The sequence below is a fragment of the Musca vetustissima genome, unplaced genomic scaffold (genome assembly GCF_032173495.1).
Source record: "Musca vetustissima isolate MV318-11 ecotype Yass unplaced genomic scaffold, APGP_CSIRO_Mvet_v1 utg25369, whole genome shotgun sequence".
Taxonomy (NCBI): Eukaryota; Metazoa; Arthropoda; class Insecta; order Diptera; family Muscidae; genus Musca; species Musca vetustissima.
Window position 1 is genome coordinate 278,342 of NW_026880222.1, and position 16,079 is coordinate 294,420.

Consider the following 16,079-nt stretch of genomic DNA (forward strand, 5'->3'; position numbering starts at 1 on the left):
TGAACCGTTCTCTTTAGACAATGTGATCGAAATCGGTAGTAATTTCGGGAAACTTCATAAATACCTAACTTAAATCTGTCATTGATGATAATATGCTTATAATCCAATACGTATTATGAACTGTGAGCTTATGGGTGGTATTATTTTTATTAATAAAACCTTCCAGTCATACATATCATCTCTTAGGGAAATATCAGGCAATATAACTTCGGCATGACTAAAACTCGTGAGGAGTACTATAGGAGGATGCCCTCAGAGATGTTCATTGTGATATTTACAGTTGCGGATAGTTTACAGAGTCTGGTGGAATATATTTTAAACTTGTCATTCCGTTTGTATAGTATTGATTAGAATAAAATTCTATGTCGATATAGTCATGTCCGTTCGTCCGTCTGTCTTTCTGTTGCAACCACGAAAGCGATCGCCATATTTAAGATAGAGCTTTGAACATACATTTCTACTACTCAAAAGATTGACATTGAAATAAAATCGGTCCAAGTTTTGGTAAAGCCCCCAATATTTGGAAGTTTGGGCAAGTTTTTTAATATAATTGACTGTTATTTAATATTTTGGGTTCTCATTGAATATTAAATCATCCCAATAAAATGATCAACATTGGTCCATAGTTTAAATTGGTCCTCATATAATATGTCTCTTGCGGCTAGGCTCAAAATTATGTAAATAAATTGTAATTAAATTGAGAGATTAAGAAATCATTCTTCCATAAAAGTTCTTACAGGCAACAATATAACCCCTTGGATATGCAGTAAAATGCAACGTTTTGATATTTTTGGGCTACAATCTATTATTTTCTTGAATAAGTCCAAAATAATTAGGTCTCACTGTGTACTTCTTTGCATGTCGTCAATAGAAGAACATATGCTTTGTCTTCAATAGAAGAATTCCATCTGGGACTTTAAAACGTATAAGAGACCCTTTTAAGACCTTCACATTTTTCATAGAAGCCAAGCCCTTCTCTACCTTATATTTTCCCTCAAAACAAGAATACATTTTAGACTAGATCTTTTAGGAATTCTAGTGATGACGACATTTTTGGTCGTCATTAGACAAAAATACTTCTAGACCTCAAAAGTTCTAAAGGACATTGAGGGCTTTCATAGAACTCCTCCTAAGTCTTCCATCTTGTCTATAGGGGCTAATTCCAAAGCCTGTAAATAAATTGAATTTAAAAATTAAAAAGTCCACTAGATTCGGTATTCAATAAAAATCAAAATTCTTATCTTGTCTTGTTGGAAAAATTCAACATAATCAGGTATCACAGTGTTCTTCCTGATTGTCAACTGAAGAGGACCTTTCAGAATATTTGCGTCTTCCATAAAAGTTCTTCTAAGTCTTCCAAACCTTTTAGACTATCAATAAAAGACCTTTGATGTCTTCAAAATATTAATTGTTTTAGGTCTTGGATAGAAGACTATCATCAAAGACTTTAATAAAATTAGTCCTTCTATGACTTCAATGGATGAACATTCACGACTCTCACAGACGTCCTTCCACGTTTTCCAACTTATTTTAAGGGTCGAGGTATTCAATAAAATTTGACAATCCGATCTTCTGTAGGACAACTTAGGTTGTTTTTTTAATAAAACATAAAACTCTCATAGAGAACCAGGCCACACATTATACTTCTAGGTCTTCAACCGAAGAGGACCTTTACGTTTTCCATAAAAGTTCTTCAATAATATACATATTTCTAAGTCTTAAATAGAAGGATATTTTTAGGAAATCCTTTTAGGTCTTCAATAGCAAAACAATCACGACTTCCATAGAAGTCCACCTACGAATTCTTTTTTTTAGGGGCTTGATACTTATTCATCTACAAAATTTAAAAATAATTTGAAATATGAAAAAGTCTGGGCCTTCCGTTGAAGTCCTCAGCAATAGAAGCATACATGTTGTGCTTTTCCTGCGAATCTTTAACAATAAAAGGAAGAAAAAATTTCAACACATTGAAAAGGAGATTTTCTGCCTTTGCAGAGTAACCCATATTCTAGAATAGAGTAAGGGCTTTTGGGTATCTATAGAAGCAGATCATTTAGTTAATTAAATAATCCCTTCCAGATCACAAAAAGCATACAATCGTCCAGGTATTCTGTCTAACTCGTTGAAGTCTTTATAGATTTTCAATGGAGTATAATATATATATATGTATATATATATATGTATATATATATATTCAATGGAAAACACCTTCTAGTTATTCAGAACAGAACACGACCTGCTTTACCTAAAACAGAAGAGGATCTTCTAGATATTTAAAAAAAATTCAACACATTGAGTAATTTTCGTCTTCTTAAGAAGAAGACATTTTGTATCTCCTATAAAAGAAGTTCGCCCATAATAGAAGATCGTTGTAGTAAGAGGTGAGTCTAAGGCCAATATTGCGGATTTAAAAGTTGTGTAGGGCACTCGTATAATAAAATATATTCTTCAGGACACCACAGATGAAGAAACGAAAAATTTCGGTTTTTTATGTATTCTACAGAGCTGATTGGTGGAAATCTTATTCATAGTATAAAAATAAAACTAAATTTATTTAATCTTGAATTAAAAGTGGGTTTTTTATACTACGTTTGATCCAGGGACCAATTGGGTGTTACATATTTATCAAAATCGGTGGTAGTGGGTACGACAATTTCATTTGACGATGAACTGGGCCTGAAAGCAAATATAGATTCACGTTAATTAATATTTTATTTCCATGACTATTATAACCACTTACAACGTTGTCGGCACCTCCATCATGTGTTCTCCTCCAAAGGACACCGCTTCCATTTTCACATTCGTAGTGGCTGCTTCTTCCACCACCGTGGATCTCACATATCTCCCCCTTGCCGGCGGTTCACTACCCTGACTATGCTGTTGATTCATGTGTTTATTCAAGTTTGATTGGCGGGTAAACCGGCTAGGACATTGTTTACAGGCAAACGGCTTATCACCACTGTGCGATAATAAATGGACATTTAAATCTGTTTGCCTTGCGTATTTCTTATCGCAGTACGGACAGGCAATTGTCTTGTCCATATGATTCAATTTCATGTGTGTAGCCATTGAGGAATGTTGTATAAAACGTTTGCCACAGATTTCACAACCATAAGGCCTTTCGCCGGTATGCCGACGCATGTGACTTTTAAGGGTAGTGGGTCTCAGGAAACGATCGCCGCAAAATTTACACTCATACGGTCGTTCGCCCGTGTGGGCACGCATATGATGTTTCAGGGCATAGATGGTGGAATAGGCCTTGGCTGGAAGAGAAAAAAAATAAATTTTCCATTCATTACTCTTCAATTTCTAACTTACGACACATGGTACAAAGATAATCCTTTTCTCCCGTGTGCATAACCATATGGTATCTGAAATAAAAATCACATATTTACTCTATTCCGAATTTGAATTTAGTGAACGGTTATACTTCAATTTGGATGCTGATATCATTTCCTTGCCACAAATATTACAGGGAAAGGTTTTCTTTGGTTTTGGTGGATTGTTCTTTGGTTTTTGCTTCTTAACTTCTTTTGGTTCTTTTTGTGGAGTTTCTGTTGCCGCTGTTTCTTCTCCACTATCATCTGAGGTTATTGCTTTTGGTTTTCGCCGTCTTCTTTTCCTTGTGCCATTTGAAGTTGTGGGTTTTGTGGGCGGTTTATTTTTAGGTTCATGAACTTCCATGTGGGCATTCAGACCAATACTGGTGAAATAGGGTTTCTCACAGATTTTACATTTGAAACGACCTGAAAAGGGAATAAAAAAAGAAAAATTGAATGAATAGTTATGAAATTAAAATAATGGAATAAGATTTCCTATCTTCTGCATGGGAACCCATCATCTAGAACAAAGATAGGGCTGATGGTTTTCTATAGAAGCAGATCATTTGAATTAGTTCAATTGAATTAGTATTGAGAACCAGGTCTTCTTCTTTTCGATGCTCGACAAGATACAGCGTATCTTCTAGGACTTCAACAGAAAAGGACCTTTCAGTCCTCCTCTCACCTTCCATAACATTTTTTCTAGGCCTACAATAGAGGAATACCTTTAAGACTGACCTTAACTGCTTTGGGTCTTCAATAAAATAAGTTCTTATAGGTCTTAAACAGAACAACATCTTCTGGTTTCCAATAAAATAAGTTCATCTAGACCATCGATAAAAGGACATTTACGACTTCCATTTAAGTTCTGCTATGTCTTCCATTCTGACTTTAAGGGTTAGGTTTCCATTCATTGAAATTGAATTGAGAAATTTAAGTCCTTCTTTCATAGAAGTCTATATCAACAATAAAAGAACATCGATGTTGAATAAAATTCTCTCTACTTCTCTACTCTAAACGAAAAATATATTTTGTGAAATTATTCTGGCTTAGAAGAGATCTCTGGGATTTGTTCTAGCTATAGAAAACCCGCAAAGTGTGCTATAGCCTCTTAGAAGTTTCCCCCATAAATATATAAAACGTTTTCCAACTGTCAAAGATCTCCACAGGATCATCTTATCCGAGAACACCTTTAGAATAGCTTTAATGATTGGTCGACCTCAAACGATCTATAGAAGATGCCTTTAAGATCTCTGAGAAGTTTTCAAGCTATCCAAGATCTGTAGGGGGTCCTATAGCTTCATAGAAATTCGCTAGAAAGTATGCAAACCATAGAAACCCCATAGAAGCTCCTCCAATCTTATATGAAGATTTTAATACTTTGAAAGACCTCTATAAACTACGGTAGCCTTTGAAGACCCATGGAGATATATTGAATGTCTTCTAGCTCTCAAAGACCCCTAGAATATCTTTTTGTCAGACCTTAAAAGATAAAAATGCATCTAGTCATCGAATATACCATAAAGATCTCTGCAAATTTATTGAAAACTGTAGAGGGTCCTATAGCATGTTAGATGTTCACTATTCTAGCCTTAGAAACCCTAAAGATGATCTTCTTTAAATACCTCTATCAGCTGACTTTTCACAATAGTTATAGAAGATCTTCTAGTTATCCAAGACCTACCGAAGATCTTGTTGTCCTAGAATCTATAAAATGAGTTTAAGCATTGAAGGACATAAGAAGATCTATAGGAATTCCTCAAGAAGAAATTCACTACAAGTTATAGAAACCCTGTAGATGATCCTCTAAGCTTAGGTGATGATTTCAAAGCATTAAAAGACCTCTGTCAGCTGACTTCTAGTCTTAGAAGACCTCACAACAGTTATAGTTATCGAAGACCTACCGAAGATTTCGTTGTCCTAGAATCTTTAAAATGAGTTTAAGCTTAGTTTAGAAGATCTATATAAATTCCTCAAGAAAAAAGTTCACTATAAGTTCTAGTCATGGATAACCTCTTAAATGTCTTCTAACCTTAGAAGATGTTCTAAACGTTTGGAAAGACTTTTGGCAGGACTTTTTCTAGCCAAAGTTGTCTTCCCGAATGTTTTCTAGAATTAGAAGTCCCCATAGTTACTTCTTCTGGAGAATTTGGATGGTATAAAAAGTTCAGCTCGACCGAATTTAACTTTTCTGAAAACTGTCTTATCGTCTTTTCAAAAGTGCCGATCTTCGTTTAAAAATCTATACAAATTTGAATTATGGATTTCCTTCTTACCTAGAGGAAAAATTTGCGATTCAATTGAAACAAGAAAATCGCTATCATTGTTATCATCACTGTCTCCGCTGGCCGCTGTATTATCGGGAGAAAATAGCAAAAGGGGTGGAGGTGGTGATGGTAAATCTTCAAAGTTATTATCTTCATTATCTAAGTAAGATGCAAACAACAGAAGAAAAGTAAAATTAGCACAATATTGCAAAGCAGCTATACTTTTTTCATACTTTCACAATCTGAAGCAATAAACTTCACATGAAGATCATTAAAATTTCCAGCAAAATCTTGACAATCCAACTGTAAGAGAAATAGAAAATTTATTTTTTTAATTCATTTTCAAAAAATATCAAGCCGTTACAAAAGTGAATACTTTACCTGTTCTCTCTTAACAGTCCCTTCTACAATTTCTTCTTGTTCGCTTACATTTTCCAAGGGATCTTTATATGTTCCGAAATCTTCACTTAATCTACCATCTTTAATAGCCTTTAATTTCTCCTCACTGGCTATTGCTTTTTTAATAAAAAGATAAGCATTTTCTAAATCCGATTTGCATCCCCTACAGATGTATGATGGTAAATCATCTTCAAATGCTGCCTGTAGTTTTGTACAAAAGTTGAATACTTCATAAAATGTTTTAACTTCATCGTGATCACAATCGCACGGTTTATTTAATTCAGAAAATCCATCAATTTCGTCTTCATTTGATAATCCGCCGGTGGAAAGACAAACACGACACACTTTCTTCAGCAACGATAAAGACATTTTTGAGCGAATCGTGCAGGTGAAGCAGACGATTTTGTGCTTGTTTTTTGCTTTGCTCGATCGGGAAATGAAACGTAACGTAACGCCGCTTTTGAGATAAGATACCTAAGCGGTTCAGACACATATCAAATTCGTTGTTAGATTTCATAGATTTTAGCCGTTAAGGTGTAACAATTAGGAGATTTTATGGAATAATAATGCAAGGCAACAACAATTGTCTGACGTTTTATAGCTCAAATATCAGGTCATCTAGAGGACAATGAATGTAAGGATACGTTGTAAGGCCAGATGAAGTCAAATGTACAATTTGTATTGTCCCACGAAATATGGGCCGAATCGCACCAATTATGTTTGTGTGTCCCCCTGTCCATTTTAATTTGTATTCAATGTGCAAGTTTTGGTTCTAGCCAGCCATGGCCTGTTGTGAGCCCAGAAAATTTAAAAAATAGAGAAAACTTGAGATTGATTTCCCGATACTTTAATGAACATTGTATTATTTACGAAGTTCTTCAATCTGTCCCATTCAAACCCCCTAATATCATTAAGGTCATACATAGTACACATTTCCAACAATTGGGTTTGAAGGTTTTCTGGTATTTTATGGAACACTTGGTCTTCTGTTCCTATTTATTAGACGAAATTCCTCTGGTATTTAAAATAATACCTCTTCTTGGTTTCTCTTCGACCTCTTTTTGAGTAAAATATTACGTTGGGGAAATCCATGCAAAAAAAAAAAAAAAAAAAATGGCAGATGGCTGTACTGATAGATTTCTCGAAAAGTATCGATCAAACAATTTCAGGATTATGATCGTTGGAAGGGTAATATTTCGCATTAAAAAAGATTTTGCTGTTTTTGTTTGGTGTACTCAGTTGTGAGTTACAGGGTGTTAAAAATGGAAGTGAACAAAAAGAAGACAATAATCGAGTCAAGACTTTTATAAACAAGGACCATCTAGTCCAGTTTTCTAGAAAAAATGCCACCTTCCTGCTTTCATGGAAGAAGACAACCTTCTGTCCTTATATATATGTTTATAATAATTTAGATATTTGGTCTCCCAATGAATAACCTCCACTTGAACGTTATATTCACCGGAGACACAAGACCTCAAAAATTATAAATATTCTTGATCTGAAGAAAATTCTATGTCGATTTGCCCATATCTGTCCGTTTTTTCTGTTGAAATCATGATAAGGCTTGGAATATTTCCGAAAATGGTTTCAAATTTTTCACATATGTTTGGTATTCCCAAATTTTCGATATTTTTGGAATTGTTGGCACATTTTTCAACCGAATTGGCTGATATTTTAGATTCTCATTATCAATATTAATCCACTTTTCTCTGTAGCCGCCATATAAACGTACCTCCAAAATTTCGATATATTGTAGGGTGTAGAAAGTTTCCCTTCAAAAACCCATTGAGCGCAGCAGTATTGTCGGTCGGGGCCGACCATGCGATACCCTACACAAATACCACGGAACTCTAATTTTGTGCGGATGTTTATTCCGAGCCTGGGCAATATTTCGTGATATTTGTACCCTTTTGCCCGATTAGAGGTCAAAAGCACCTCAAAAGCATATATTCCAAATATTACTAATATTCAGTACATCCCTTCTAATTACTTGTCCTGATTCCCTTCACTTAAAAAAATTAAGTTTTCGGTCCACTTCATCCCAAAATTATTATCTGATCATCACCAAAAATATAGGCGTTGTCCTTGACCATAACTAGAACATCAGCGCTACATTTCCGCCCTCTAGTGAGGTAATGGGTCACTAAATAATATCTCAGTACGTAAGCATCTGTAAATATTTAAGTTTAACTCCCATACTTGGGAGTATACGACAATACAATTGGTATCAATTTAAAGGTCAACCACACCTCTTGGATATACTATCAACTTCTCGGGTCTATGTCCTCCAGGGGCAAATATATACACATTTTTCACACAAAAGTCAGGGTCCATTTGACCCACTAAATATTTACCAATCATTATAAAAACAGGCATGCTTATTCTTAAGCCCGATCCCGTTCTCCATGTAAAATTTTGCGATGTTCGGGCCATAATTACGGCCTCTGGAGCGACAGGAAAAACGGACAAAAATTAAGTATTTGGTCCATTTCATCCCCTAAATATTAACCGATCTTTACCAAAAACAATAGGGGTCTTCATTAGGCAGAACCCATCCTATATGCAAAATTTCGTGAAGACTGGTCCATAACTATGGTCTGTATCGTGTTTACAAATTAAAATGGACAGACGGATGGACACACGACTCAGCTAGTCGATATATGAATCGCCCTACCAAAAACTATCCATATTGACTTATGTTTCGTGATAAGTTCCAATTCAAATTTTTCATTCCCACATAATTGTTCTAATCCATTTTTGGTACTTTTTAATGCCCACCTCATGGTGTAGGGTAAATAAGTTCAGCCCGTTCGAACTAATCAGCATTTTAACTTGTTTTTATGTCCGCAATTCGTTTTAGAATTGATATATTTAAGATAAATTTTTAATGCACCTAGATGTTTTGGTTTTGGCAGTCGGCCTCATTTTAATTGAAAGTTTTAGCCTCATTTCCCCACAAAGAGGTTCTTGTAAGTTACAAAAACTTCTTTAGAAAGCCAAAATAAGTTCTCTTCTATAGATGTTTTCTATAGGGTCTATACATGTTCTGCATAATGAATTATAAGGTCATAAAAAAATTAAAAAATTGTAGGGAATACAATGGTTCCCCTATGGCAGTGCATCTGCTGGCTTTCTTCGAGTATTAGATACAGATGCGCTATTCTAAAGATTTGTTATATCATGATTCATAGGATGTTGGTGTGGTCTACATATATTCTATTTGGACTTGAGGGACATCTAATAAGGTTTTCGTCCTGCCTTTACTTTATTTTTTGTATAATGGCAGCTAGAATTTTCTATATGGTGTTCAGTGGGGTTATTCCTCTCCAGTTATTACAATATTTTATGTTGTCAAGTTTGGGTAACTTCATATACCTGCAAGGTTTTCTGCTGTTTTACTTGTTTTGAACATTTTCGATACTATTCTCTTGAGATATTGTCCAGTTGTATTATTTGTTCTCCTCTTTGAAAAATTTAGTCTCAAAACTTCTCTGATATAAAAAAACGGTGAGAAAACGATATAAATTCTAGGCTGGCAAGCATTGTTACAATAATTACGACTATTGGTTAATACAAATTACCAAATGTGTCGAAAATCTTACCTGTCGCACATGATTGGGGGAACAACTTGTTCTTCATATAACATTTATTTTTATTTAAATAAAACATTTATTTCAATATACATATTTACAGAACCCAGCATTTATGATTAGATAAGCAAGGACGGAGCCACAATATTAATTTCATAGACGCCAGCAAACATTTAGTTTCACATTGTGATCAGTCGGGTTTACTTCAAAACCCATATTTACATAAAATGAGTATTTTAACCTTTTTTATTTTAGATTTTCAATTATCACCAGAAATGGGGGAATTAATTTCCAATGGAGAAAATCCTTTTTGAAAACTTAGAATGACAATAATCTTCATATCCATTCATTGTTAGTTCTAGAGTCCCTCCGCTGTGTTAATTTTTCAAATATCACAAAAAAAAACATTCATTTTGGAAAGAGTTTATTTTATTCCGAAACATGAATGCCTTCCTTATTAGCCTTGACATTTATTCATTTTCTTTTACTGAATACTCCTGTGTTTTGCACTCACCCTCAACACTCCCTCCCCCACCGTTATGCGATTTCATGTGACTCCTCAGTGAAACAAGTTGTATGAAACCCTTACCACATTCCTTACAAACATATGGTCTCTCTCCCGTATGACGCATTTCATGATTCCTTAGAGCATATTTCTTGGCAAATTGATGGTTACAATAGCTACAGGTGAAACGGCGAATTTTCAAATGTACCACCTTATCGTGGGTACGTAAATCATTGGCACTATAAAATACCATGGAACATTTCGAGCAAATATATTTCTTCTCTTTGGTGTGATAATTTATGTGAATGGCTAATTCCTTCTTACTCGTCTTCTTCATATCACACAAATGGCAATGGAAATTTTTAATTCCCGCATGTCGTAATTTATGATCCTGAAAACCGCAGCTAGTACGAAAAGCCTTACCACAATTGGGTTCATCACAATGGTAGGGATATTCGTCGAGCGGTTTGTGAGTATACTGATGTTCGGTTAGTTTTATCAGTGATCTATAGACTTTGCCACATTCTTCACAGACATGATGGGTGGGTTCGTCAGATTTCATTTTTTGTTTTCGTAGTTGTTTTCTTTTTGGTGGGTGTCCTTTTGATTTTTTTATAGGTTTCTGTTTATTGGGGGTAGTTTCTTCGTTTTCAGAAATATCCGTTGAGTTACAGATTTCGTCTTCTTCTTCATGCATTTCTCCACTGCAATCAGAATCTCCTAATGTTTCGTTAGGGTTATTATGATCATTATCGTCATCCTCATGCGAAGGTATATCTAAGAAATCTACTGAGTCGTTCTCCTTCTTAGCAGACTTCAGGAACTACAAAAGAAAACATAATATTAATTTATTTCCAAAAATGCAATTTGAAGCCATAACGGTCGACTTCAATAAAATTACAATTAAAAAAATGGTAGGAATTTCGTGGACTAGATATATTTATATATGTATGTAATATATAAATTTAGAATTTCTAAGCCACATCCATAATCCCTTCCAAACAATCACATAAAATTGATTTTAAATATGAGTATTAATCTTACCTCCCCGTTGCCACCTCCTTCGTCTATTTTGGATTTATCATCTCCATTGCCTGATGACTTGGGTAATGCCACAAAATCAAATTCCAACCATTCATGTTTAATAGCATTTGATTCAATAGTCGCTTCTGTCGTGGTTGCCTTTGGCGACATATTTGTGATATCCACTATCTTTGATTTTGTTTCCATTATCTCCTCGAATATTTTCAAAGAATTTTGACACATTTCATAAAATTCCAAAAATTTTTTCAATTTTCCACAACATGAATTGCAAACACAGCTAGGATACGTATCTTCAGCCAAAGGATTCTTTATGGATGCATCTTCCAACCATTGTCGTATTTGAAAATCCATATTGTGTATATTGTTTTTGTAATCTTGTTTTCGTAATTCCTTGCTGCAGGCACGACATAGTGATTGAAGATCTTGCTTCGGGTTGATTTTTTGCATTTCGTTTGAGATTTGAATTGAATTTTTGCGGGTTTTCACGGAAGTAATTCTGAGCGTAGAACAGTCCTTAAATTTTCAGCAAATTTTATTGAGATTTTGTGAAACAGCTGATATGTTGTTGGAATGGAGAGAAGTAGTCAGACGTAATGGTGGATTACGAGAGCGAAGAAGTACATGTGTAATAAATTTCTAGGTAATAATAAATTAATAAATCTATATACTATATACTACAATACAATATTAAAAAAAACAACATTAAAATAATTATATAAAGAAATTATTTTTGTCTCTATTAATTATTTATACGAAATACGTATTTGTTGTAACGTATGGTTAACGTATCCTTAGTAATACGACAAGAGACGTTACGTACGTCAATAATTATAGAAAATAACCAAGTCAACCATATGGAACCTGTTTAAAATTTAAATGAATTCTTCCGGTAGACAGATAATCTATACGACCGGGAAGATGAGCTGAGTATTATTGATTTGCAATTCAGAAGTGTTTAAAGTCATGTCTGTTTTTGGCATTCCTGCAAAATTAATACGGCTATGCAGGATAACTTTAATTGGCACAAGATTCTCAATTAAAGTCGGAAAGGATCAATCGGAGCCCCTTAATACCGAACGCGGATTCAGACAAGGTGACAGTTTGTCCTGCGATCTTTTTAACATCCTGCTGGAAAATGTCATACGAGAGGCAAAAGTAAACAGAAATGGCACTCTGTACAGCAAACAACACATGTTACTCGTATACGCCGATGACATCGACATAATGGGTCGAACATTGAGAGTGGTAAAAGTCACCTATGAACAAATTGACAAGGAGTCTGCCGAAGAGGGTCTGGCAGTAAATGGCGATAAGATCTATCTTAAGGGCTAAGCAGAATGCTCGCATTGAGCCATCCGTCGCGTTATATGTTATCGAAAATACAACAACCACAAGGGAACGATATGTGTTTGTGTTATCGTTTCCTTGTGGTTGTTGTACTTTCGATAATATATAACGCGACGGATGGCTCAACGCGAGCATTCTGCTTAGCCCTTTATGGTATCAACGCGCAAGACGTCCAGTAGACTCGGACCAACTGTGGAACATGAGAACTACAGCTTCGAGGTAGTCAAAGATTTTATATATCTTGGTACCCCCAAGAAATAAAAGTAGTGTCATTAGTTTTGAAATTTTGAAAAGAATAGTGTTGGCCAACAGATGCTATTTGGGTCTATGTAAGGAATTCAGAAACAAGGCAACCTCCCGCTAGTACAAACTCACAGCATGGGTGCCTCGCAAGCAGATGAGGCTGCTCTTAGAGTGTTTGAGAGATAAATTCTCCGAAAGATCTATGGGCCGATCTGCGTCGACGGTGAATATAGACGTCGAGTGAACTATGAGTTGTACCATCTATTCTCGGACATCAGCATAGTCAGACGGATCGAGCTGCAGCGACTACCTTGGCTAGGTCATGTGAGAATGAATGAGGATGCCCCAGCTCAAAAGGCATATAAAAGCGAGCTAACAGATAGATCCACGAAATCGATGGAAAGATGAAGTGGAAGACAACGTCTCGGAACATGGTCTTTCAAATTGGACGAGCTGCCCACAAGACCTACGCGCCTGCTCGGGTTATGGAAGGAATGTTCAGCCACAAGCCAGCTAAGTAAGCTCCTTTCGACTGCATTCGAAAGGAGCTGTCTTTACACTAGGACTCAGGCTTAGCTGCCTTCGCTGACATCAATTTTAAAACACCCTTCTTCATCAAAATATAAAAATGTTAGGAAATGTTTCGGCTAATGTTCGTGTGGTTGCCTTGGCAGGCTCAGTTTAGAATTCTAAAGGTCAATCAGCCTCCTAAAACGATGACGACCAATGTCAATGTATCGACCTACTCTTCTGTTTCTTCAATTCCATCACTCTCGACGATCAGGACAGGGACTCTATGCGGGCAGTCTCTATACCGTCAAGGAATTCCTTCAGATTGAGAAGAATCCCAAATTTAGAAGTTCTTTCGCAACTATCCGAATGATGACGAAAATATAGTGAGTACGTTAAAACTGCTTCGTACGCGTCAATAGTGAATCCCTGCCAAGAGCTGTAAGGATGAGGTGAAAGCCAACCCGCCGTCTCAATGCAAGAACCCCAAAAACCGACAACGGCGCCTAGCGACCCTGCTGATTAACCAGGAGTTTCGGGAGATCTCCGAGTGGAAATCATGGAAGATAAATGGTTGTTAGCCGAAAGATACATTAAAGAACTCTTCCTCAACGACGAAGTTGATCATCGAAACCATCGTTTCGGCCAGAGTTGTTAATTGTATAGTTCTCAGACTTCGGGGTCAGAGTTGTTAATTGTATAGTCCTCGGACTTCCTTAGGAGCACACTTAACCACATTGATCCTCTTTGGGAAGGTAGCAAGCTGGCAGTCGTTGTGGTGCAAGAGATTCCGACCATCACCCACTTGTAGTGTTAAAAATGTCATTGCAAAAACATTGTAATATTGGGTTATGTTTTTTATTTGGCCCCCATACAATGCATCGGCTCCATTTTCGCTGTATTTAAGGTTTTGACCGTACTTTTCAATAAAAGGTGCTGTGATTTGGTATTTTGGGTTCTTAGAGAAGAAGTTAACATCCACTTCGCTGCGTTTCCCATCGATGTGTTTTTAAATTAGCCAAAATTTCCAACCCCCTAACAGTAATTTACCATGACATAGCTCCCAAATATAAGTCCCGACCCATTTTTTTTTCAATGCCCACTTTGTGGTAGGTTCGGCAATCACGCATTGTTTATACAACAAACTTTTATTTTTTTCTTGTATTTTTTTTCAGACACAAACATTTATTTACATTAACTAAATACTAACTAAAGTAAACTAGTTATATTATAAAAAAAAAATAAAACATAAAAAAATCTGGGTCACTGCAATGTCATTTTAAAACTTTCAACAATGAATATTCGGCAATAAATGAATCAACCAATTCCGGGTCCAATGTAGACTTTGCTCTATCATAGATAACTGACATTAGTTTAAAATCGCCCATGTCACGTTCAAATTTCAGCAAATCTAACCAAACATCAGTGTTGGTTTTGCCAAAATAGTGTACGGCGTTTTCATAGCACAAACGTAGGCGGGAAATGTTAGAGTTCTAGAAGAAAAAAAATGTTAACAAAAAAGAAAAAAATTAATATTTTATATAGCCTTACCTTCGTCTTAGCCTGCATTTCAATTTCAGCCATTTTCTTATGCAGCTCCAAACATGGCGGTGGCATTTGACACATTTCATCGTATAGCTCCCGCGTCCTCTTCAACGTTTCATTACGCATGGTGTATTCCAAATAATATGAACGGAATGTTGCAAATTCGGGATGAATTTGTTTGGCAGCCTCCTGCAGTATGACCAACAACTTTTTGCCATGTTCTTCGCTGTAGGCCTCGTAAAATTTAATGGCCAAATGCCATAGCTGTATGCAGCGTGTTACACCCAATTCTTTGTTGGCTCGACAAAAGATTTCATAGAATTTCGATTCATTGGAAGTTTTACTATAAACCTGCATCCACAACTCATAGATTTTATGGGCTTCTGCCTTTTTATATTCCAAAGCTTCTTGTAGTATCGTTTCAATTTGCGTCTGGCCATTTGGAGATTTTAGTAACATTTCCACCAAAGCCTGATAATGGACCACACTCATGAGCTGTGACTTGTGACCCATATTGAAGGCCTTGGCCAAACAATAGCGTTTAACATCACCCTCGGACTTAACATCTTGATTTAAATCGAGCATGGCATTAATAAAATATGACCACATCTCTTCGGTGGGCAGAGCGGCCACGGCTTTTTCATAGACCTTAAAACACAACTCAATACGTAACTTAAGGCTATGCGGTTTCCAAATAGTCTCCTGTGGCATATTACCATCTGTTTGCATTTGTTGTTCCTGCAGTTCGGCAACTTGTTTTGAGGTTACTTCTTGTAAATCAATCATATTATAACCACGCAATTCGCGCTGTGCCAAAAAATCCCAAACCATTGGTTCGGCGAAAAAGTTCTTCATAATATCTTCAATGATCTCCTTTTGCAACAGGACAGTACAATTGATGTAGGTGGGTTCTTCACATCTTTCCAACAGTTTGAGATAATAACTGACATTTTTTATTTTCGTTTTTGTATTACGATATAGCAGAACAGCTCTTTCCAAACCCAATTGTCTCTCCATTAGATCTATAGCATTACTAACATCTGTGATGCGGGCCGTTTCTTTTATCAATATATCGAAAAATGCCAAATTGATAACTTCGGAAGAGGGATGACGTTTCAGGGCTCTAAAGAATATTTCAGTGACCTGTTTCAGCTGTTGTGTGAATTCATATGCCCACAGACCATAATCACACCATACTGTGTCCTTGTCGCCATGATACTGGAAAGAAAAAAAAAAAAGAAAATTATTATCAATTCTGAGAATGTGGATTTTTTAAATATTTTTGAGAGAGATTATCAAGCCCTTAAGT

General features: G+C 35.9%; 3 protein-coding genes across 3 annotated transcripts; all 3 read right to left on the reverse strand.

The window, feature by feature from the left end:
• Positions 1-2,585: 2,585 nt before the first annotated feature.
• LOC133325689 (zinc finger protein 846-like) lies at positions 2,586-3,516 on the reverse strand. The gene is made up of 4 exons (XM_061534412.1): positions 3,431-3,516; positions 3,319-3,371; positions 2,741-3,263; positions 2,586-2,676 (listed from the first exon to the last, which is right to left on the reverse strand). The coding sequence occupies exons 1-4, from the start codon at positions 3,451-3,453 to the stop codon at positions 2,586-2,588; spliced, it is 690 nt and encodes a 229-aa protein (XP_061390396.1). The 5' UTR covers positions 3,454-3,516.
• A 6,530-nt stretch (positions 3,517-10,046) lies between these two features.
• LOC133325690 (gastrula zinc finger protein XlCGF7.1) lies at positions 10,047-10,643 on the reverse strand. The gene has a single exon (XM_061534413.1). It carries the CDS (start codon positions 10,641-10,643, stop codon positions 10,047-10,049), a length of 597 nt encoding a protein of 198 aa, XP_061390397.1.
• Positions 10,644-14,498: 3,855 nt separating this feature from the next.
• Positions 14,499-15,988, reverse strand: LOC133325691 (U3 small nucleolar RNA-associated protein 6 homolog; the record flags this gene model as incomplete). Its single annotated transcript, XM_061534415.1, has 2 exons — positions 14,499-14,718; positions 14,777-15,988. Coding segments are annotated over 2 exons (1,431 nt in total), but the record flags the coding sequence as incomplete, so codon positions are not given.
• Positions 15,989-16,079: the final 91 nt, after the last annotated feature.

Bases quoted from the DNA above. Each gene is read 5' to 3' on its own strand.
- LOC133325689 (XM_061534412.1), bottom strand. From the start codon at position 3,453: ATGATATCAGCATCCAAATTGAA. The intron at 3,264-3,318 runs GTAAGTTAGAAA...TTTCTCTTCCAG, and splicing joins TTATCTTTGTACCATGTGTC to CCAAGGCCTATTCCACCATC. The intron at 2,677-2,740 runs GTAAGTGGTTAT...ATTTGCTTTCAG, and splicing joins ATGGAGGTGCCGACAACGTT to GCCCAGTTCATCGTCAAATG.
- LOC133325690 (XM_061534413.1), bottom strand. From the start codon at position 10,643: ATGAAATCTGACGAACCCACCCATCATGTCTGTGAAGAATGTGGCAAA.